This window comes from Ylistrum balloti, unplaced genomic scaffold (assembly GCF_031769215.1).
Source record: "Ylistrum balloti isolate Yb309-2 unplaced genomic scaffold, AGI_CSIRO_Ybal_v1 Utg370320, whole genome shotgun sequence".
Classification (NCBI taxonomy): Eukaryota; Metazoa; Mollusca; class Bivalvia; order Pectinida; family Pectinidae; genus Ylistrum; species Ylistrum balloti.
The window spans coordinates 864,712-889,533 of record NW_026782235.1 but is presented as its reverse complement, the minus strand read 5'-3'; the positions used below and the strand labels follow the sequence as shown (position 1 = coordinate 889,533).

At 36.9% G+C, this 24,822-nt stretch overlaps 1 protein-coding gene across 1 annotated transcript; it reads left to right on the top strand.

The window, feature by feature from the left end:
- Positions 1–368: 368 nt before the first annotated feature.
- On the top strand, positions 369–1,070 carry LOC132553345 (uncharacterized; the record flags this gene model as incomplete). Its single annotated transcript, XM_060217579.1, has 1 exon — positions 369–1,070. A coding segment is annotated over one exon (702 nt), but the record flags the coding sequence as incomplete, so codon positions are not given.
- Positions 1,071–24,822: the final 23,752 nt, after the last annotated feature.

Sequence of the window (24,822 nt, the reverse complement as noted above, 5' to 3'; positions counted from 1 at the left end):
TCACTGATGAAACTGGTCACAGCTATTCAATACCTGTTATAGGATGTTACTGTAGTGTTGGTGAAGAGAACTTATTCTGAAAAACAAGTTATTTGACCAAAAAACATCTGAGGTCTGACAAGAGATCACCATGGTTGAGTGACCACAGTGCTGACCACTATCAGCCATACACCTGGGACTTACCTGTATTGTGTTCTCACACATAGTTATATATATATATATAGACATACAGAAGCACTGTAACTGAGCAACCTGTGTCTTCACTGATTTGTAAACATGTCTTCTACAAGGAGTTCAAGTGCATGTAATAGCAAAGGATATGTGAAAGCTTCTCAAAGTTATTCTGGAATACTAAGTGATGTATCCAAAATGATGAAAAACTGGATAATATTTTTGAAATTTTCTCCACTCTTCAACATGAGATCAATATGCAAATGAAAGTCCTTCGAGAAGAAATTAAAACAGAAAACCGAGAACCAGTTGAAAGACTTGAGGGACGTATTTTTGACTTGGAGGAGCAGAACTCGAAAGTAACACATACAGTTGAAACTCTGGAAAAAAAAGTGGCAGATTTAGAGGATAAACAGCACGAAATGGTCAATAAACAAAATCACTTGGAACAGCACAGCAGAAAAAACTTAATTAGAATATTTGGCATAGAGGATAACAACAAGTTCGAATCTGCAGAAGAATGTGTCAACAAAATTGTAAAGTTTGTGAGGGACAAGTTGAAAGTAAACATCAGTATTGACATTGCCCACAGATTAGGCCCTTACCATAAAGACAAGTCTAGGATTGTGATATGTAAATTCACTCATCGCAGAAAAAAGATGGAAGTGATCAACACCAGAAAAGCACGTAGAGGATTAGGATGTGTTATAACTGAGGATCTTACTCGAGCCAATCAAGAAAAACTGAAACAGGTTTTCCATCTTGGGTCTGTTGAAAAGACTTGGAGTACAGATGGCAATCTATTCGCACTGTTGAAAAATGGTAAAAAAAGGAGAATCCTGAATGACACTCAGCTGTGTGACAAGTTTTTGCTGAATGACAATAACTTTGCCCGTTGATTATATACTGATATATGTTTCAACCTGAAACAAGCATGTGATACACATGTCTGCATCTGTGAAAATCAGTAACATGTATATGTACAAAATTCATTTCAGTATTTAAGAAAACAAATATATATACATTTAGTGTATAAAATAGGGCCTGTATCATATTTTTTTTTGTTTACTTTTATGTGTTGTTACCAGGTTTCTGATTATAAACCTTGCTTTTTGTTTCCAAAGCATCTGTTTTAAAAAAGTATATCAGATAAGCTTCATAAATATTGATACCGATATTGTGCAGCATACTCAATAACAAATATACATATTTTGTAAATAGCCTAATAAATTATGCCACATGCTTGAATATTGAATCAATAAAATATTTCCCATGTGAACACATCGATATCGAAGGACAAGTAATGCATGTATCATAATACATATAAGTTAAAATGTTTGTTGATAGCATGACGGATATTATGTAATCCGGAGCCGGTTTCAATTTTGCAAAAGTATTGTTGACTTTCGGTACGCTTTCTGCGATGGACATCATCGAAGGCAAAGCATGTGGTGGAGAGTGTAAGAGTGGATGAAATGTGAATGGATGTATAAGGTAAAAGAGTTTAGGTAAATTAATAGATATTGATTATGTATGGTTTGATAGTGGTTCAGTTTCATCTGACCACATCTTTATGTTTTCTGTGTCTTCTTCTTTCGTGTACTTCTAGTACTGCCTCTTGTTCTTTTCTTCTGTGTCAGTTTCATTACATTTACTAGAATATTCCTGGTAAGGAAACTTTTCATATCTTTTTCGATTGTCATACAACTTATTTGTTGAGGGTATAAAAATAATATCAGCAAATTGTCAAGGTTTAGGAGATAGAAATGAAAGAAAAGATGTATTTTCTTACCTAAAAAATAAAAACTATAATGTTTTCTGTTTACAGGATACACATTTCACACATGACATTGAAAATATAGTTAGAGCAGAATGGGGTTATGAATGCTATTTAAATTCATTTAGATCCAATGCAAGAGGTGTAGCAATATTTTTAATAACAATTTTGAAGTAAAGGAAATGCAGGAAAGAAAGGATTTGACAGGGAATTGTTTGGCTCTTGATTTGACGATAGAAGGTAGAGAAGTAACTCTAATAACATTGTATGGCCCAAATTCAGAAAATCCTACTTTTTATGGAAACTTAACAGAAACTATTTATGCATTTGGCAATGAGTCTTATATAATATGTGGTGATTTTAATTTAACTTTGAACCCTATCCTAGATAATGCTAAAAGCTACAAACATATTAACAACCCAAAAGCCAGAGATAAGATAATTGAACTTATAGAAGAGTTGGGAATGGTTGATATATACAGAGAACAACATCAGGAACATAAAAGATACACCTGGAGGAGAAGTGACCCTATTGAACAAGCTCGTTTATATTTCTTTCTTATATCAGACAGCTTCTTAACAAGTATTCATTACTCAAATATAGAGCCAGGCTACAGAACAGATCATTCATTCCCTATTATTGCTATAAGATTTAATGAATTTAAGAAAGGATTATGGAAGTTTAATCATTCACTCTTATATGATTCAGATTATCTTGAACTCATTAATAAACTTATTTTAGATATCAAAATACAATATTCTCTTCCAGTGTACCCTTTAGATAACATCAAAAACATTCCTGATTTTGATCTACAATTCACAATAAACGATCAACTTTTTTAGATATACTACTGATTGAAATTCGTGGCAAAACCATTTCCCACTCTTCATATGAGAAAAAACAACAGAACTTAAATTAAAGTAATCTTATAGAAACTATATGTGACTTAGAAGATTGTAGTGATGTTGATATAGATAAACAGAAAGGTAAAAACAGGAATTACAAAATATCAGATTACATAAATCAGAAGGTAGCATAATCAGATCTAGAGCTAAATGGATAGAGGAAGGTGAGAAACCAACAAACCATTTTTTAACCTAGCAAACAGAAATTACACTTCAAAGTTAATACCAGTGATAGAAAAAAAATGGTAACAAAATAGCTCAACAGGTAGAAATTCTTGATGAGGTTAATTTTTTTTATAAAAAATTGTATACAGTTGATAATGATATAGAAGATGTTAATACAGATGACTTTTTTAAAAGATGAAGATATACCGAAATTAAATATTATAGAATCTAACAAATTAGAAGGTAAAAACTACTCTTGAGGAAGCTTCAAAGACTTTAAAAGCTATAAAAAAAATAAAAGTCCAGGCTCTGACGGATATACAGTTGAGTTTTTTTAAATGCTTTTGCAAGCAATTAGATACTTTTATGGTCAGGTCAATTAATTATGGTTTCAATCAGGGTCAGTTATCAATTACTCAAAGACAGGGCATAATTACATGTACACCTAAGGGAGACAAACCTTGACAATATCTTAAAAATTGGAGACCAATTTCTTTACTAAATATTATCTATAAAATTGCATCTGGATCAATAGCTAGTAGTATAAAAACAGTTTTAAGTAAAATAATTAATACAGACCAAACAGGATTTATTGCTGGCCGCTATATTGGGGAGAACACACGAAAAGTATATGATATTATGCAATATGCAGAAGATAGAGATATACCTGGATTGCTGTTAATTATTGATTTTGAAAAAACTTTCGACTCTGTTTCTTGGAATTTTATTGACAAAGTTTTGGATTATTTTAATTTTGGGGAAGATGTAAAAAAAATGGGTAAAAATTCTACAAAAAAAATCAAGTTCAGCTATTAATCAAGGGAGAAATTTGTCTCCATGTTTTGAAATTCAGAGAGGCTGTAGGCAGGGAGACCCAATCACACCATATATATTTATAATGTGTGCTGAAATTTTAGCTATTAGAATAAGGATATTGATAATATTCCGATTTTACTTTCTCAATATGCAGATGACACTACACTTATTTTGGACGTTATAGAGAGATCACTTAAAGAGTCAATAGATGAATTAAAAGCTTTTGCAAAAATATCTGGATTAAAAAATAAACGTTTCTAAAACGCAGGCTATTTTGATTGGGAGTAAAAAATATAGTGATGAAGTTGTGTACCCTGAAATAAATTTACAGTGGGGAAATAAAAAAAAATATACTTTTAGGCATTGAGTTTTATGTGGATCTACACCGAATACCTAAATTAAAATATGATAAAACAACTAGTAAAGATAAAGGCACTCATTAGAACTTGGGAAAGAAGAATTTTGACTCCAATAGGTAGAATTCATATTATAAAGGCATTATCAATTTCTCAGTTTAATTACCTCTTTATCTCATTGCCAAATCCAGATGATAATTTTCTGAAAAAAGTTAAACACAGAACTGTACTGTTTTTTATGGGAAAGTAAGGTTGATGAAGTCAAAAGAGATATTATTAAAAAATACATTGATGGGGGTCTAAAAATGATACATGTAAAATCTTTTATCGACGTTAACATGGTTAAGGAGACTCTATACAAGTCCAAGTAAATGGCAAGTAATTTTAAGAACTTTAATTGATAATCATATTTTAGCTAATTGTAGACCTGAATATATTTCAATATATCATAAAAATTGTAAGAATTTATTTTGGAAAGATGTTTTTGAGGCATGGATAAACTTAACAAATAAACACATTTTTAAACAATCCCCAGATATATTGGCCAAAACACCATTATGGTATAATAATGTAATAAAAGTAAATAACCAGTGTATTTTTATAGGGATTGGCACAATAAGGGTATAATTATTATCAGTGACTTAATCAATAGAGACACTAATTTGTTTTACTCTTTTCAGGAATTTCAACAGGTCTTTGGTATTAATACAAACTTTCTTAATTACCAAGGAATTATTTCAGCTGTTCGAAAACATATAAATAAACAGAACTTACCATCTCCTATATATCCTTTCATACCGATTCACTTAGAAATTCTTTTCCGCAGTAAAAAGGGGACTTACTCTGCAAAAATAATACTATATCTACTGGAAGAAAAAAATGGGATGACAATTTTAATTTTGATAATGAAACATGGAGGAAAATATACAAAATGCCTTTTCAAATTACCAAAAATTCAAAATTACAATGGCTTCAATACAGAATCAATCAAATATTCTAACAACAAACTCATTCTTATTTAAGGCAGGAATAGCTGATAGTCCCTATTGTAATTTTTGTAAAACTGATATTGAAACAATAGAACATACCCTATGGGAATGTGATAAGGTTCAGGATATATTACAAAATTTAGAATTTTTATTAGATGCTTTAATGATCCCTTTTGCTTATAATAAAGAGACTTTTATCTTTGGACTTTACAATCAAGAAGGTATAAGAACATCAATAGACAGCACAATTATTGTAATTATAAAACAATATATTTATTCATCAAGATGCGTACAAAAAATCTATCAATAAATGGTCTGAAAAAAGCAATCATGGACGACTACATTACACAAAAATGCATTGCAGCAGGCAAAGATGACACATAATAACAATTTTCAAAATGATTGGAAAAAATGGCAAAATTTCTCTCTCTCTCTCTCTCTCTCTCTCTCTCTCTCTCTCTCTCTCTCTCTCTCTCTCTCTCTCTCTCTCTCTCTCTCTCTCTCTCTCTCTCTCTCTCTCTCTCTCTGCATATGTGTGTGTGTCTTGTCTTTTTTTCCTTTGTGTGTATCTGTTTTATTTGTGTGCTTTTCTCAACCGTGTGTGTATTTCTGTTTGTGTCTTTTTCTCATCCTCATTCTACTTTCACACTTTCCTTTTCTCTTTTTTTCCCATGATATACTATGCAATGTAAACATTTGAGAATTGTAGTGAATGTGTTTGTATGAAAATGGAAGTGAGGGAAATGTATGCAAGACTTTTGAATATTACAATTATTAATTGTATTGTACTTTGCATTGTATTAAAAATTCTGAAAAAATAAAACAGATAAAAAAAAACTTTCTTATCCAAATGATTTGCAATTTTGTGAAATCAAACGAAAATGTGGCATATTCACATTATTGTTTTTATTATTTCAGTGTCGCTCTACAAAATATTGGTGAAAGAACCTTTTTTGATTTTTTTTTTTTTTTTTTTCATAATCATTTTCAAAATCAGGTCACACCTTTGAATCAATAGGAACCTACATAGTCATATCAGGAAGATCCATGAAGTCCTTCTCAAGAAAAGTGATAAACTTCCATCAGCTTAATCAGAGATGGTAGTCTGTCAGTCCTCTTTTTCTGATCTGATGGAACCTTTAAATGTATTTTGGAAATGTTCATCAAAAGAAATAGCGATAACAAACTTTCGTTGACAAATTGAGGATGGCAACATGTCACCCATTTTTATTTTTATTTCATTACAAAATCAAAATGCTCAACTAGGGACCAAGGGATATCCTCGCATGATAGTTTAGCGATATCTACCCATTGTTTTTCAGAAAATGTCCAGTAAAGACTGGCGACAAAAGGACCACGGACGTTGGGGGATTTAAACAGCTCACCATCTGAAGGTTGGATGAAAATCTAACTGTTCAAAATACCATACCAAAAGTATTTTTTATCTATTCAGTTTGAGAAATGTTGAACTAAAGATTATCATATATCCTTAATTCGGAAGACAGCGACGTTTGCTATTTGATTCCAAGTTCTGCTTCCATCAACTCCATTCGAAAATATCAATCTGGTATTGAAACCATATTATGATAAAAAGATCTAATTTATTTAAGTGCGAAGCCTGAAACAGATAAACAATTCATCTGGAAAAATGGGATCATTGGATAATTATATAAAGAATACTGCTATCATATTCAAAAGTGTGTTTTCTATAAAGATTTTAAGAAAGATGAACTATCAACTTCATAAAAAGTACGAATTACAAAATAAAAGGAAATGATTATGCTATCCGCACCGCATAATTGTCGTAAAAATGGACAGTTTTGAAAATAAGTATCAGAAATAATATACCAAAATATACAATGTGCGAAAAATGTTTAAAGTATCTATAATTGAAAACTAGTTAAAAAAAAAAAAAAAAAATACCAATTCTTTACCTCTGATATGTGCTACAATGTATCTAATATTACTTCATTGTAGAAAAGTTTTCCCCAACTACTGCATACTCATCTTCTTCTATACTTGATTTTGATGTATACTCCGCTTCGCAGTTCACAGTACACTCTGCTGACTTCATCAAACAATGGAACTTTTTCAGTCACATACAAAGTCTTTCACATTAAATCGGAAAATGGACAATGTTTGAAAATGTATTTTTTAATACTTTTATGAGAATAAAAGTGCACTATACATCACCTTTCTGAAACATTACGCTCCATACCTGTGACGAACTTCCGATTATGGCGTCGTTAAGATGGCCACCATAGTGAAAATTACCCAAAATGTGAAAAAAGCACGTTTTATATGGGTTCAGAATGCTTTCGGATACATTCGGGAATTTTAAAGAGGCAGGACGAGACAATAATAGATTTAGGAGCTTTTCGATTAGATTTTCAGAAAAAAGGGATACGGGTGTGATTACGTACAAGTCACGGCTAATTGCTTTGTTATATGTTTGCTTAGTTTGTTTTTCAGTTGTTTCTCAGTGTAGTGACATACTGAGTAGCTAAAGTAAGATATTTCATATCCCCTCCCATGAAAAAATAGTAATTATTTTCTCACAATATCGCCATCATCCGTGCACAACTCATATTTCGGATATCAAGTGCGTAGTTTAAGTGTTGATTCAATCATACTCACGTGATTGTCATTTCAGCTGACAACATTAATGGCGTTATGAACGTATGCTGAGTAGACAGCTATCCTGCAAATGAATATATGTGATCGGTCAGCTCTGTTGATAGAGGTCACTACACTATGATGACAGTTGTGATCTGACAGTGGTTAAGTAATCACCACGGATGTTTCCGGCACATGTAAATAGACCGATGAACGTATTCAAGGTAACAATTTTCTTTTTATCTGTCTGTGTCTCGTATTACAATACATATCAAATATACAAAAATGCTTTCATTGTACGAGTGTCACAAATTATGCAACTACCCCAGATAAGGACATTTGTATACAATAATGCAAGGAAATGTAAGCCGCATTAGAATGCCTTCCTTTTGATTTAGTGACGTAATAATAGCTAAATGGTATTTGTAAAATACAGCTCCTGTCTTAAAATTGAATCATGAGCTTGACTTGAGGTTTTGATATAAGTTCCCACTTGGGTATCATTCATACGCTCAACATGTTGAGGAGTCTAAATTTTCATCAGTGCAGATCCAACATATTTTCCCACGTGTTTTTGGAATAGTTCGCTGAAATATAGGGCTAATGCAACACCTCTCTCACATTAATCTAGATTTCGATATTTCTTTCGATCCCTTAGGGTTTTCTGCAGTCGCCTCCTACGTTTAAAATCTAGGCCTTTAGGTTCGCGGACTAATGGACATTGTCCAAATTTGAGCCGAAGTGTTCTTGGGTAAAGTGGATTAATTTCTGTATAAACGGTGCCTCCCGGCCCCGGAATGCGAGAGGGGGCGGCTCAATCTGGGAAATGTAAGTCTTAAAAGCCCTCTTTCTGTACAAGGATATTTTCCAGGTTTGGTCTGCAGTATTTAAATATAAATAGTGAATGTGACCTCTAGTTGACCACAAGGGGAATTATATCAGAAATTATTTGTCATATTTGAAATTCTTTATCAAATTTCTGAATAGCTAACTTAGACAGGTGAACGATGCAGGCCACTTGGACCTCTTGTCCTAATATGAGAGCGACCCAGTAGCAATAGTTTACAAATTTTAATCAGCTTTAATTTTCTCATTCGTCTCGCCGATTATAAAACTTATGTCTTTAACATTACTGGTAAATCCTAAGGAGAGGAACAAGAACAAACGTAGACTAAAGTGTCATTACTTTATCTAATGGTAATTTTGTATTGAGAAAGTGTTACCTGAGCCATCGTGACCCGAGTTCTGACGACCGGAGCGGGACATCCACATGCACGATGTGTACCTCGGTTAGGAATGTTATAAATTAATCCTCTCAATTGGTATGATTGACATTGTGTACAGTTTTCAGCACTGATGAAACGACACTAAATGGATCCATTACACCAACGAAGCGAGTAGGTATATAGACATTGTGAAGATACGTTTTCATGTGGAGAAAACTTGTTTTGCATCTTATGTACATGAATTATGAAATATGTCATTTTTAACAGGTGGGCATTGATTTGATTTTGTTTTAAATGATTATTAGGTTATTATGGCCCTTAGCAGTAGAAGCAGCTTGCTGTCGACACCACCTGACAATTCACAGAATTCTTCTCTAGAGAAATAACATTTTATTTACACGTGTTCATGTTATTCAAAAGCACTTTTTTCATTCAGTAGAAATTATTCTATTAGGGCTTTTCACCACCTTTTTAAACAACCGTTTGTTTTTTTGTATTTGGTATGTTCATTACCATAAATGACCAGGCATATTATGTAACGTCGGAATCTTTTTGACAGAAAGAGATAATTGTTATTTAAAAAAATAACCACGAAAGTGACCTTCGGATTACCATTCTGCTAATATAACATCCTAGAAATGACTAAATTCATTCTATTCGTGTTATGAAATACAGCACTTTTCTATCATATAGCGCCCCGCGGTATCGTATCGTACAGTCACATATTTGGACAGCATTCACTATATAAGTTTTCTTTCAAAAGAGACAGGGTGAAGACCTTGTGTATATTTTCATTATTGGGAATCGGTTTATTTTCTGCAATTTGAATATTTAACCATAACATCCAACAACTATTTCCTCGGGTTTCCTTAATAGTAAAGCTCCATAGGAGGAGTTACCTCCAAAACCCTCGGGTTCATATCAACTTTTTTTCAATAAAAAAGTTATTCTCCACCGGCAATGATGTTTCAGACCACAGTTGATCGAATTCCATTAAGGCATGAGTGAGGAGTAACATTTTAAAACAAAATATCATCTTACATCTCCATTTCGAGTTAATGTACTTGCAAATGATTTTTTTTTAAATCCTTCTGGAAGATTTGCTGGATGGTTAACTTAAAATCTGATCAACACATGTCAAAGACATTTTCAGGCAATATATATTTCAGTCATTTTGACCGGTCAAACAAAAGTCTGCAGTGAATACATCAGTTTCTGTAATAGTGAATGGCCGTATTCTTATATATCCACACCTTTTGTGGAGAATAAAAAAATGCAGTCCTATAAAATTAAAGGGAACTTGTGTGAGGGTATCCTTCACGAGGAAGAACATATAATTAAACTTGACTTTTATATTAATACTAGTCAATCTGAATCGAATCAGGCATTGTATTTGCATTTGTTTTACTATTGTTATTATTCTTATTATTATTTGAAGAAATGTGTCTATTTGAAATTACTGTATATTATCTGCTAATGAAAAAAAAACACAAATAAATCAATCAAAACAAGCATCAATGATTTGTTTGTTATTTTATTTCACCCGCGAAAAGCCTGGATCATCTTGACATAGGGTCATCTTATCGTAGCTGAAGACAATTTTCCTGAATGTCGAAGAGAAAGCTGTACCTCCCATGGCGTCAAATTCAATTTGGAATCAAGTGTTTTCGAATATAACCGCGCGACACAGACCGGTCTGTTTCTGGGTTTCCTAAAACAAATTATCACTGGTAGGAAGCATCGAAACGCATGCCTCGGGTCTTCAACTGTGGTGTGAGTAGGCGAACACTCTGCCGTCTGACTGTTGCGGCCCTGGCATCAGTGGCAGGTGAGACAATATATATTATTAATATATTATTCTTTGTTTCTTAATCCATGTCTACTATATTTCGTCTTGTGCTGCTGACAAATTTTCCAGTCATTATCTTCTAAATAGAATCCGTCAAAACGATATGGCCTGGGTAGTAATAGAAAGAAAAACATTTTTTCTGTTTTACTTTCTCTTACTCCTCCATAGGACATAGGTTCATTGATAGTTAAACACAGTTTGAAAAAAAAATTAAACAATAAAAAATCAAACTTGCACAATACCTTACGATGCAATGGCAATTTTGTTTAATGCCAAGGGTCTGATCAAAGACCTAGGATTATTTAAAGCACAAAACTCGTGATAATGATTTTCATTCATGGTCCTAGGGAAGTCGTAAAGAATCATGATGCCCCCTTCGGTCGCCTCGAATACCGCAAAAGTCGGACCCTTATTATCATTGACGAGACCTAGAAGGACGAACAAGCTGTGCGAAACAGTTTAAATCAAGTTTTGACTCCAATGCATTTAATCTTAAGTTTGTATTTAAAAGTGCTATCATCCTGTGGGTCTATTTACAATATTCTATGATGAAATCGGTCCTGGAAACAACCGATGTAACATGGACAAGACAAATACCACTATTTAATCGTCTCGCACGATTATGCCAAAATGTCTATGGTTCATCTGCTGGACAGGGCTTCAGACAAAACTCTCTTGATATCATAATATATTGTTAAAATATAAGTGAGTTAGAGAACGATAGAGCTCCCAATAATGCCAAAAGTGTTAAGAATAGATTTAATAAAAAGAAAACAATTGTAATCATTCAATTAAAACATCAGGTATCATGCTTTATGAAATCGTCCCGAAAATGTCCTACTTGTGTAAACTAATATTGTATAGCTCGGGCATTAACAAATAGTTTTTCTACTTTGCTGATTTATGAAATTTAGAATCACTTTGAATTAAAGCGTAAATGTACATTGGTACAATGTAAACGATGGAAATGTAAAAGATACATTGGACTTTTATCACGTTGCTTCAAAATGTGACTAGACAGAAATATTTAGCCTAGAAATGTTAATGTGTCAGCTTACAGAAATTGCTGCCCAGTGCTGATTACATCTGATTCACGGATCACTTGTAATGGAATGAAATCTACCCGGAGGAATGTTTCTTCTTTGTTATACATATAAAAACGTATTGCAAAGTTTCACCGGGACAAAGAACGACGGAGAAGGCAATGCGGACATTATGTAATCTTACTACTTATGTTTTTTACAAATAATTAGGGGACCCATCATTTGTTACATGTTATGTCACTAACTTATTAGTGGGGGGGGGGGGGGGGGCTTTCCAATTACATACATATAACTCTATATCACAAGTTACAGATTGACAATAATGCATTAGCTTCATTTATCTATGCAGTAGGTTTCTGACATACCGGTACATAGGTTGATCATACACTTTATAGCATGCAGGGATCACACATGCGCTCTGCTCTCTCGCATTGTCAGCTTTCGGAGTATGAAAGAAAGCACGGAAATCTAATGAAGTACTTACCTATTTTGTAGACGACAATGCAGTGGTGTTAGCCCCGTGAGATATATTGTCAAACAAAGGGTAGTGTAATGTTTAAAAAACTGTATTTATAACAAATTCCTCGACACACAAAATAGTTTATTATATCTAAATTAAAAATCCTTTTTATCTGGATTTTAAATACCTGAGATGTGTTGTACTATTTTTAACGAAAACCTGTCTTCGGAGACGCAAGATGAAGACTTTTTCGCTTTATGTCAATGTTCACTTTAAGTCTGTATAGAAATATTTTCCATAAGAGTAAACTCTGATTGTTCTGTACGAGAACATTAAAAGATATATAATAAGCTGACTGTGATAAGGATAAAATGAAAACAAATTCGATCTTTTATTATCTAAAGAGACAGCTTACAATATCTGTGTTGTGGAAACTTTTTTCATCAATCGCTTTATCGATTTCGATTGTATAAATAGTACTGGTAGTGTTACATACATCTCGACATTTGGATTCAGTAGCTGTAACAACCAAACTTCCATGTTTTTGGATATTTACGTTTTGTATATTGATGTATTTGAGGTATTTTGCTAGATCTAATACGGAATATGCTTCTTATTTCATAATCATGACACTACGAATGTGTTATATTTATGCTGGATAGACATATCCTTCATCTCTATTAGTCCAAGACGACCGTCAGGATGTTTTGATGCTGACAATAATGTGAAGAAACATTAAAGGGTTTTCTTAAATATTGCAGAAACTTGAGATATACAGATTACATTAAAAATAATTAACAATTCACAAGCTGTTCAGTGCAAAAAAGTGAATGACGCAACCGAGTTTATGTTCTGCTTGGTCAAATTACGTATCTATACCTGTTTGAAATTCATGTCTTACTGAGTCCTCGACAAGGAAGTCTAAAATCATATATCACACAGTAGTGTGATTGTCAACACAGAGTTTGGGGAACTTTTTGATAAGGTAGATACACAGTTCCTCTCGTCCTATACAACTAGCCAGCTTTTTATAGCTACGGTGGATCGTAAAGAATGAAATTAATTCAGGCAATTATATATTGTGTCCTAATTCCAACCTAAGTATTTGTTTTACTTTTACTACAATTATCGTGATTTGACTATACATAGGCAAAGGTGACAGTCGTTTAGAATAGCAGTCTAGAAGATCATGTCGCAGATAAACATCAGACACGCAACGGAGGAGGATGTGGGAGAAATTTTCCGGATGGTAAAGGTTTGCATTTTAATTACGCATTATTACCAATGTACTGTTTTAGTGATTGTTGTGATGTTATGAAAGTTTATATTTTCTGCTGTATTATGGAACGCGCACCTTTAAAGTTCTGCAAGAGTTATCGGACTTGTTGTGATTTCCAGTTTGTTTACTTGTGTTTTTCAGTACAGCTAGGAGCTGTTTTACACAATTATCTTCATGTGTCATTTAGATCTAGTGCTAACCATTGATTTCTTACCCTCTCCGGAGGTTCTGTGTGTGATACTGCTGTCCTCCCCGGAGACAACTCTTGCATGATAAACAGATAAATAAAAGTTTGAGACACCACAGTAAGAAATCAACGACCGGCATCCAAATGACGTCATCAGTCACAGGCTCCCGTCCCCGGACAAAAAGCACCAAAGGTATGGAACAATTTGAGCATGCTGTTCTTAAATACCATAGAAACATGTCAAACAAACGAAAAAATCTAGAATCAGTATTATCTGCGTTGTTTAACGCAGCCACCAGCCCACTGGCCGACATCAGCAACATTAAGGATGACCTCACCAGCACTTTCGCAGATTATAAAAAGGTCTCGACAGAGTTCATGTCCTTCCTGTCCAGAAACCCATGTAACCAGAGTAGCAGGGAATACTCATCACAGTTACTTATTCTAAATGTTTTGACAGACAAGTACCAAAGAGCCTTATCAATGATCAACGCTGGATTAGCAGAAAGTAAACCAACTTTATCAGCACAAGGGTCTGTTAACGCACATGTGCCATCAAAACATAAGTCTATGAAATCAACACAGGGATCTGTGAACACACATGTATCATCAAAACATAGGTCGAGGACATCAGCCTCATCTACAAGGTCCATGGTTAAACAACAGAGGACTGACACCGAGATTAAGAGGGAGCGACTAAAGCTCGCAGAGGAAGAGGCTTCAATTAAAAAACAACAAGCTGTGCTCCAAGCGGAACTTGATGTATTGGCGGTAAAAAGGGAAGTTAAGGAAGCTGAGGCCAAGCTTAGAACTATGCTAGAACAACAAAGTGACAGTGATGACAGCAGTTTGTCGTATGAGTCAGGAGAAAGGTCAACTAGAGTGACACGATTTGTCGAGGAACAGAACTTGAGGCTTAATCTCTCCTCAGAACCTGAACCAGTAAGTAAGTTTGTCAGAGGGAGTAGCGTGTCGTCTCATAAGGGATCTGAGTCATGTATCGATGAAGCATCAGGGTGTTATAGCCATATACCTTTAACTCAGGTCAGGTTTGACTGTTCACCCACTTTGTTACAATCCTCCCAAGGATACTTACCTCATTTTGAGTTACCTACATGTACCTCCAATGCCAATACGTTGCCTGGAAACCCCGAACCACGTACGCTACAGCCTTCAAAACAAGGTAAACAAATGTCGTCCACTCCGGGTCCATTGCCATTGTTAGACATATCATCAGTCACTTCAACCAACAATATATCATATGCAATTACCTCACCAACGACAAATGCCTTGAACCCGGATGCGCAAGAATTTCACCCATCACCTACAAATCATCATTTTGATATGTGTGCTGAGTTCTCAAAGTACCTCTTGAAAAAGGATTTACTCCTCTCTAGACTCACTAAGTTCACAGACTGCCCAGAGACCTATGCTGTATGGAAATCTAGCTTCAGAGGTATCATAACAGAGCTTGGAGCTTCTGCTACAGAGGAAATGGACCTCCTGGTAAAATGGCTAGGTGCAGATTCCAGCAGGCAAGCCCTGAACATAAGATCTGCATACCCTGAGGACCCTAAGGTAGGGGTGGCAAGAATCTGGGAAAGATTAGAGGATCGTTATGCTGGTCCAGAGATGGTGGAGGCTTGTCTGAAAGCCCGTGTCGCTGCTTTCCCCAATATTTCGAACAAAGACAGTAGTCGATTGTTCGAACTTGTTGACCTTGTATCCGAGATTGCTGCTAGGAAAGCAGACAAACAATACTCTACTTTGTTGGCATACTATGACTCATCTTCTGGAGTAAACCCTATAGTGGCCAAGTTACCTGTTAGTATACAGCAAAGGTGGACTACACATGGCATCAAGTACAAGAAAAACCATGGTGCGTCATACCCTCCTTTCACTGTTTTCATAGAATTCCTGCGCGACATTGCAAGGGCGAGAAATGACCCTGGGTTCAAATATGACCAGCCAGATGCGTCTACCACAATGTCAAAACCTGTCAAAACAGGAAACAGACCTCCCAAGGTTTTGGTATCTGCAAGAAAAACTGAGGTGGAAAAACCATCAGAGCTTGCCCTGTCCTGTCCTTTACATAAGACAAAACACACGCTCAACAAATGTAGAGGTTTCAGATCGAAGCCTATAGAGGAAAGGAAGAAGTTTCTTCGTGAGAACTCTCTCTGCTTTAGGTGCTGTGGCCCTGGAAAACACTTGGCCAAGGATTGTGATATAGCCATAAAATGTGAAATTTGCAACAGTAACCGACACCCGTCAGCTCTACACATTACAACTCCTCTTAGCAAGTCATCAGTTCCAGATAAAGAACAAGCTAAAACAACTCCTACAAACCCTGTTAATTCAACATGTACACAGGTGTGCAAGAATCCCTTGGGCATGAGTAAATCCTGCGCGAAGACTGTCCTTGTGAAGGTGTACCCTACTGGCCAGCCAGACCAAGCTCTCAGACTCTATGCCATCATTGACGATCAGAGTAACCAAACACTTGCTAGGACTAGTTTCTTTGACTACTTTGGCGAAGAAGGCAACCACACCGAGTATACGCTATCCTCATGCTCAGGCTACATTTCAGCTTCAGGAAGAAAAGCAAGAGGATATGTTGTTGAGTCTCTTGATGGCACAACGGCTATTGATCTACCAGATTTGATTGAGTGTGACATGATACCAGATGCCCGGGATGAGATACCGACTCCGGAGGCTGCCTTTCATCACCCCCATTTACGTGAGATAGCAGATTACCTTCCGGCATTAGATCCTAAAGCCGATATTATGATGCTCATAGGGCGAGACCTCCCCACTGCACACCATGTGGAAGACCAGAAGATTGGTCCACCTGATGGGCCTTATGGGCAAAGACTCAAACTTGGATGGGTAATTATTGGTGAAGTCTGTCTTGGAAGTGTTCATCAGACACCTTTCGTCACTAGCAACAAGACTTACACCCTGAGAAATGGACGTCCTTCCTTGATGGAACCCTGTCCTAATTGCTTTGAGGTAAAGGCGGACAGCCCAGAGCCCTGTTTCCCTGTTTACCTCAAAGGACCAAACGATGATGTGCCAGGCTTCTCAGTGGAGGACAAGGAGTTTCTTCATATAATGGATTCCTGCATGAAAAAGAATTCAGAGGGAAACTGGTCAGCTCCCCTTCCATTCAAGCCAGATCGACCTAGACTTCCTGACAACAGATCTCAGGCCTTACAAAGAGCAATGTCCTTGGACAGGAGTCTACACAGAGACGCTGTAAAGCGTGCTCACATGACTGAGTTTATGGCCAAGATATTGAACAAAGGGCATGCCGAAGTCGCTCCTCCTCTGAAGGATGGTGAAGAACGTTGGTACCTTCCTCTCTTCGGCATATACCACCCCAAAAAGCCTGATAAGATAAGAGCAGTATTTGACTCATCTGCTCGATGTAATGGCATCTCGCTCAACAGCGTACTTATGACAGGGCCAGACTTAGTCAACAGTTTACTTGGTGTACTTTTGAGGTTCCGCACTAAGCCTGTAGCCATTACAGGTGACGTCGAGCAGATGTTCTACTGTTTTAAGGTGGATAAATCACATCGGAATTTTCTCCGGTTCTTCTGGCATGAAGACAATAACACATCAAAACAGCTTATCGAATACCGTATGACAGCACATGTCTTTGGAAATTCGCCATCACCTGCAGTGGCCACTTATGGTCTCAGACAAGCTGTCGAGGGAGCGGATGCTGATGTGAAGGAATTTGTTCATCGTAACTTCTATGTCGATGATGGTCTGACATCGACTTATGACGCCGATACAGCTGTGTCCTTGATGAAACGCACTCAGCATACATTACGAACAAATGGTAATATAAGACTTCACAAGGTCGCATCCAACAGGAGGGATGTGCTTGAGGCTTTCGGCCCAGACGAGCTTGCGGGAGATATTAAGAACTTGAACATGAGCGTCGACTCCCAACCTGTACAGAGAAGTCTAGGGCTCTCCTGGAACCTGGCAGGGGACTTCTTTACATTCAACTCACATCTTGAGGATAAGCCATATACCCGACGTGGGATCTTAGCAACGATAAACGGTCTATATGATCCACTCGGCTTTGCAGCTCCTGTTGTCCTCAAAGGGAAGCTGCTCTTTAGGGATCTCATTTCATCAACATTGGGTTGGGACGATCCGCTTCCCGAAGACAGTCGACGGGACTGGGAGTTGTGGAAAAGGTCCCTGAAGGAGTTAAACTACTGTAAGGTCCGTAGGTCATACTGTGAGGTACGACTTCATCAAGGAATGAAACAATGTCTGCACGTATTTTGTGATGCGTCCAAGGACGCCATTGCAGCAGTAGCGTATTTTAAGATCACGGAAGACGATGGAAACTCTCACGTCTGCTTTGTTCTAGGAAAGGCCAAAGTAGCCCCTCATCATGGGCATACTATTCCACGATTAGAACTTTGTTCCGCTGTCCTTGCTACCGAGCTTGGACAGATCATCGCTGATCAATTAGATGTCAACCCAGCAGATATCCGTTACCACTCTGATAGCAATGTCGTCCTCGGCTACATAAATAACAGAGTTCGTCGCTTCTACACGTATGTGGCCAACCGTATTGACAGAATTTTGAACGTCAGCAAACCAACACAATGGCATCATGTTCCTACCAACATGAACCCGGCGGATATCGGAACCAGATGTATTGATGCAGGTCAACTTGATCAAAGTCCTTGGTTGAGGGGCCCTTCGCTTCTTCTTGACTGTGAAATTCTTTGCAACCAGGATTTTCCTCTTATCAGTCCTCAGACGGACGCCGAAGTCCGGAATGTTGTCGCGCTTAAGTCGTTGACTTCTAACAGCCACGATAGTCTTGGTTCAGAGAGATTCCAGAGGTTTTCTGGCTGGACATCCCTTACCCGTGCCATAGGGAATCTGCTCTGGTTTGTTCAGCGTTTCAAAACTAAGGAGGGGAGTTTCGATTCCAAGGAGGGGAGCGCGGGAACTGGAAAACTTTCGAATCTGGAGAGAGCAAAACGAGTCATACTTAGAGAGACCCAGAAAGAGGCTTTCCCAAAGGAAATCCGGAACCTACAAAATTCAAAACCTATTCCTAAAGACAGTCACATTTCATCACTTTCACCTTACTTGGACGAGGAAGGGATTTTGAGGGTAGGGGGTCGACTGAACAAATCTGGATACAATTCATTGGAGAAGAACCCAGTTATTCTTCCTGGCAAACACCATACAGCGAAGTTGATCGTTCTTCACTTCCATGCCAAGGTTCATCACCAAGGTCGACACTTCACTGCAGGCGCTGTCCGCTCCGCCGGTTTCTGGATCACCGGGTCCAAGAGGCTAATCTCATCTCTCATCCATAAGTGCGTTCGTTGTCGTCGTTTACGTGGAAAGACCGCTGTTCAGCTCATGGCTGATCTGCCAGCAGATCGCCTCACTCCTTCGCCCCCATTTACATACGTTGGAGTGGACATTTTTGGACCATGGTATATCTCCTTTCGTCGAACCAGAGGATCCCATTCCCAGCAGAAAAGATGGGCTGCGCTATTTACGTGCCTAGTCATATGGGCGGTACACATCGAGGTCATTGAAGATATGTCGTCATCCTCGTTTATCAATGCCCTTCGCAGGTTCTATTCGATTCGTGGACCTGTCGGTGTTTTTCGGTCGGACAGGGGGACAAATTTCGTCGGATCCACCGATGCTGTCGGAATCCAAGCTATCAACGTCGAAGACATGGAGATGTCTAATCATCTTGTCAACATCGGCACTGTTTGGCGGTTCAACCCACCTCATGCTTCACATATGGGTGGCATCTGGGAGAGGATGATCGGTACTACGCGCAGAATACTTGACTCCATGTTACTCGACGTGAAAGGAAAGGAGCTCACACACGAGGTACTGACAACACTCATGGCAGAGGTCACAGCTATCATAAACTCTAGACCCATTGTCGCTGTTTCAACGGATCCAGAGGATCCAGGTGTACTCTCACCTTCCGTGTTGTTGACACAAAAATCACCAGAATTACCCACATGTCAACTCACGGATGTCAATTTGAAGGATTCTTACAGGATCCAATGGAAACAGGTTCAAAATCTTGCCAACAACTTCTGGGATAGGTGGAAAAAAGAGTACCTTGTCGGTTTGCAGGTGAGGCCTAAATGGCGTCAGGGACTTCCGAACTTCCAAATGGGGGACATAGCATTGATGCGGGATGATCAGAGCCCTCGTGTTGAGTGGCCTCTGGCTTTGGTGCAAAGAACATTTCTAAGCGATGACGGCAAGGTTCGGAAAGTCGAAGTAGCAGTGTGCCGTGATGGTGTAAGAACGACCTACATAAGGCCAATTACCCAGTTGGTACCACTAATTTCCACAGAGTGAGGTGTTCATTTATCTCTCAACATGGATTGTGCAAGATAAGTGATACGTGCAAGCAACATTTGAATTTTATTGTAGTTGTGTTTATCGAAAGACACGTTCATCATATTTGTGTAGTAATACATGCAATTGTATGACAATATATTAGTGACGTGTTTCACACGCCAGGAGGGGAGTGTGATGTTATGAAAGTTTATATTTTCTGCTGTATTATGGAACGCGCACCTTTAAAGTTCTGCAAGAGTTATCGGACTTGTTGTGATTTCCAGTTTGTTTACTTGTGTTTTTCAGTACAGCTAGGAGCTGTTTTACACAATTATCTTCATGTGTCATTTAGATCTAGTGCTAACCATTGATTTCTTACCCTCTCCGGAGGTTCTGTGTGTGATACTGCTGTCCTCCCCGGAGACAACTCTTGCATGATATACAGATAAATAAAAGTTTGAGACACCACAATTGTAGAAAGAAAATTATTGTTACCGATTTTTCAAATATTCGATTTAAAAATTGCAATTATGGTGTGTAACAAAATAAGGGTAAAGATTTCTATTGTGTATTTGTATTCCATAATTGATATACACTATGTCCATTTAATGTGTACCATTTATAAATTGTATATACGCTGCAAGCTGTGACCACTTTGACCATCGGTCAAGTCAACTATGTCCATTTAATGTGTACATGTATAAATCACATTTATAAATTGTATATACGCTGCAAGCTGTGACCACTTTGACCATCGGTCAAGTCAACTAGGACCACTTTGGCCATTGGTCAAACTGGCTTTCATTGTAATGGGAATTCCACGACGCAATTCCCGAATGCTATAAATAAGGCGCCCCGACCAAGCTAAATCAGTGCTGGTAGGGAGGTGTCCACAACAGGTCCAGAGTGCTGGTAGGGAGGTGCCCACAACAGGTCCAGAGTGCTGGTAGAAAGGTACTATCCGGAATCAAGCCGATGTCCATTTGAAGTACTAAGCCACGAGACTGTTCCTTGGACAATACCAGTGCTCCGCTTCTCCAATACCACCAGGGAAGCGTAATTTTGTAAAACTGTTATCCTGTAAAATGAACTCATTAAAATAGACGAAACGAACCTGACATTCCTTACTCTTGTCTATATAACAGTGTTATAGGTGTCTCTCAACGTTACGCTAAGTGCACACGATAAGAAAACTAGACGAAATATGTATGATATTGCACATCGGTGCGCAAGTTGTTTGGTTCTAACTTGGTTGATATACATTTAGAAATGACATAAGAATTAGTGGGATATGGTTTATCAATTTTCTAGATATTTAAGAGAACAGCCAAGTACCTGTATATTTCCTAATTAAGTCATATATTTATAAGACAGACACATGGAGATCTAACAGATTTAGACTGAATAGTTATACACACTCGTAATTAAGAGTGCTTTGATTTCATATTGCCGAGCGTGACCAGTCTTAGACACTAAATATATAAATGTATGAACAATATGGAAACATTGAATTGACCTCCCCATTAGTCACGTCAATGGATGATAAAAATGCTATACCGCCAGAACGTTTTATTACTTTCCTTTTGCATTGTTTTTCTGTCATGATGTAAAGAACAAAATATTTTCTCCGATAAATTTGAAATGCTGTATTTGTTACAAGGGAGATCTAAAATTATGTAAGGATCCGGTTATATGTCGATAGCTGTAAAATTGAAAATGGCCTTTCATATCACCCATACCCTAATATCCGGGCTCCTATTAATGCAATGACGACCAGAAAAGATGTTCAGATGCGGCCTCAATTATCGTTCTTGATTATACAATAAAAACGGTGATGGACGTTTTACTTGGTTAATTTGCGGTGATATTAACCAAAAGAAAAACAAATATTGACCTTGGGTAAAATTTGTTTTCTTCTGGTTAATATCACAGCATATCAACAAGGTAAAATATCCATAATTGTATAATATTAGTCAGCCAGTTTTACCAAACCGCACATGATGAAGACGATGTACTCATGAATTTGTTAGTGTGTTATGTGTTTCCACAACTCTATCTATGTATCTAAAATAGACTACCCTGTCGTCCTTACTAATATTTCAAATATGCGTTCTTATTTATCTTTTGTGTTGAATGTAAAATTTTTCAGCTGGCCCAAATTTGTTCATAATGTATGTTGGCTTTCACCTTTCTCTATTAAGACCTTAAGTTGCTAGTTTAACGAATGCTTCGCCAAATGGCAGAACAATGTGACCGCATTTATAAACTCGCGTGAATGCCTGGGTAAGCTTAAGAAACCATCCGAGACGAAGTCAATTTCCAAGACATAAGAACAAATTAACAAATATCAAGTACTACTTATGTCTTTCCGGCTGGTTGGACATACAACTTCAATTTCCTGTGGCATAATTACAATTATAGGGAGTAATATGGGTGATATTCTTATTAATTTGTAGAATTTTTTTTTCAGTGCCTTGCCGAATATTTGAAAGAGCAAGATGCCATCAAGATAACCGCAGAAAGTAAGAATTATTCTTTCTATGTTACGTTTATCATTAGTCTGAACACCCATATATTCATTAGTTCACGAGGCCAAGTCAGAACTTATACCATTGTTCGGCTTCCGTCATCAAAAAGGTCTAAAGGTATGTTAAAACTGTCAAACGATTTCTCAATAACCTAAATGTCTACAATCACGATATTCAGCTGAAATTTTCTTAGGCTCAGAAAGAATTTAATGACATTGTCTCAAATGGAAGGTCATAGAGGTCAGAGGTATTAAACCTCAAAACGAGGTAACCAAATGCCGTAAAATTACGCACAATTTTGGTAGGTTTATAAGACGGACCTATAGAAAGTAAACTAAAAGATGACCTCGACTCATACTCAAGGTCACAGGGTCAAGATTCAGTTTTAAGAAACGTTGCTGATATACTAATATGGCTAGAGTCATGATTTTTAATCGTGATTTCATGCGATAATGAACCATAAAATTTGCGAAAAATTATCACGTGTTAAGTGCCCTAACGGATGATATTTTAAAACCATCGATCGACTTCATCCGATCAACCTATCAATCGATTATTAGCGATACCTATTCTTATCTTCTTACCATTGTATTTAAAGTTGGAAGGCATTTTCATCTATGAATATTTGGATAACCATGCATAATTTTTTCATGAGTTTCCATACCAAAGAGAATTGTATTTGTTATACATTCTGATGTTTTTGTAGCATTAAGACAAAATCTGCACATATGCAAGTTTTTGGTGGTGGAGGACTTGACAACAAGCGGTCAGTATCAACGTCTGTTTGCAAAACCAGTGTTAACTGTATATTGTTTTTTCATTAAATGAGACATAATGAGTTATTATCTGTTCATAGTCGCCACGAGATCATAATGCCTAAAATTAACAAGATGTCATTAGGTCTGTGGTACTGCTCTCATGAGAGTATTTCTGATGATAACCGGATTAATTGATCAATTCAGAATGAAATTCAGGTGAAATTGTTCACCGTCTTATCCAATGTTAAAATAGCCAAAGCATTTTGTGTATTTGGAATCATCATAACAAACGACGAAAATATACTTATTCTGCAACATGAAATCATTTTAAACCTCTTTCTTTTCATCCTTTGACATCACTTAATTTATATTTTTAAATGTTCCCGCATGGCAATGCTTTAAATGTTGGAAATGAAGGTCTTTGTTTGTAGAAGATATGGTGTATTCAGCTGTGGACATACTTTCAACCAAAGAGTTCTTCTAACAAAATATTTACTTAATTATATCATTTCTACAGAAAGATTTTAATACGCTATGTTCCTACTTGTTTAGCCCGTCCATCTGATCCAATATGGCCAAGACCCACAAATTGTATAAAACTGATATCACTCCTTCAATGGATGCCTCTCAGTAAACCCCTGTCATTTTTACAAACGAGGTAGAATTTACAGTCCCCTATAATGCCCCACATATGAGGTTCCGTAGGGCCAGATTAACATTTTATTGGTTTTTGCTACCCTATAAAATGTTCCTGTTAAAATTAGATGGAAATTTGTTCATCCCATTGGAAGAATCATTTCAATTTTGTTTCCTCTTTCCCTGTGTTTGGTCATCACCATCACCCCCTACAAGAATCGGACCCACCATTCAATTACTTTTACCAAACGATATTTATGGCCAATTTTGGTAAAAAAAAAAACCTCCATTGACATCAAACTGGTTATCGTTTCTCAAAAGATGCTTCTGACCATAACTCGATAAATGTCAGACTTACCAAAAAGTAGGATTTAAAGAATGTTGTGGTATAAAACTAGTTTTTGAGGAGAATCCCTGTAAATGTTTCTTTTGTTCAAATGGTTTTCCTCTAATGGATTTCGCACCTCTAACCTCTGGTCAATCCACAGTTGATACAGAATCGGTTTCATTGCTCTCAAAAAGCCTTCATCCCGACAAAATTAGGATTTTTGATGCTATTCTGCATAATGGACTCCATTCCCATTCCCCTGGTAGCAAGATGATGACACAAAATGTAACCCATTCCTCTAAGTATGCTTTTAAACAAATTTGGTAAAAGTTTGTTCAATGGTTCCTAGTTGGATTTAAGAAAA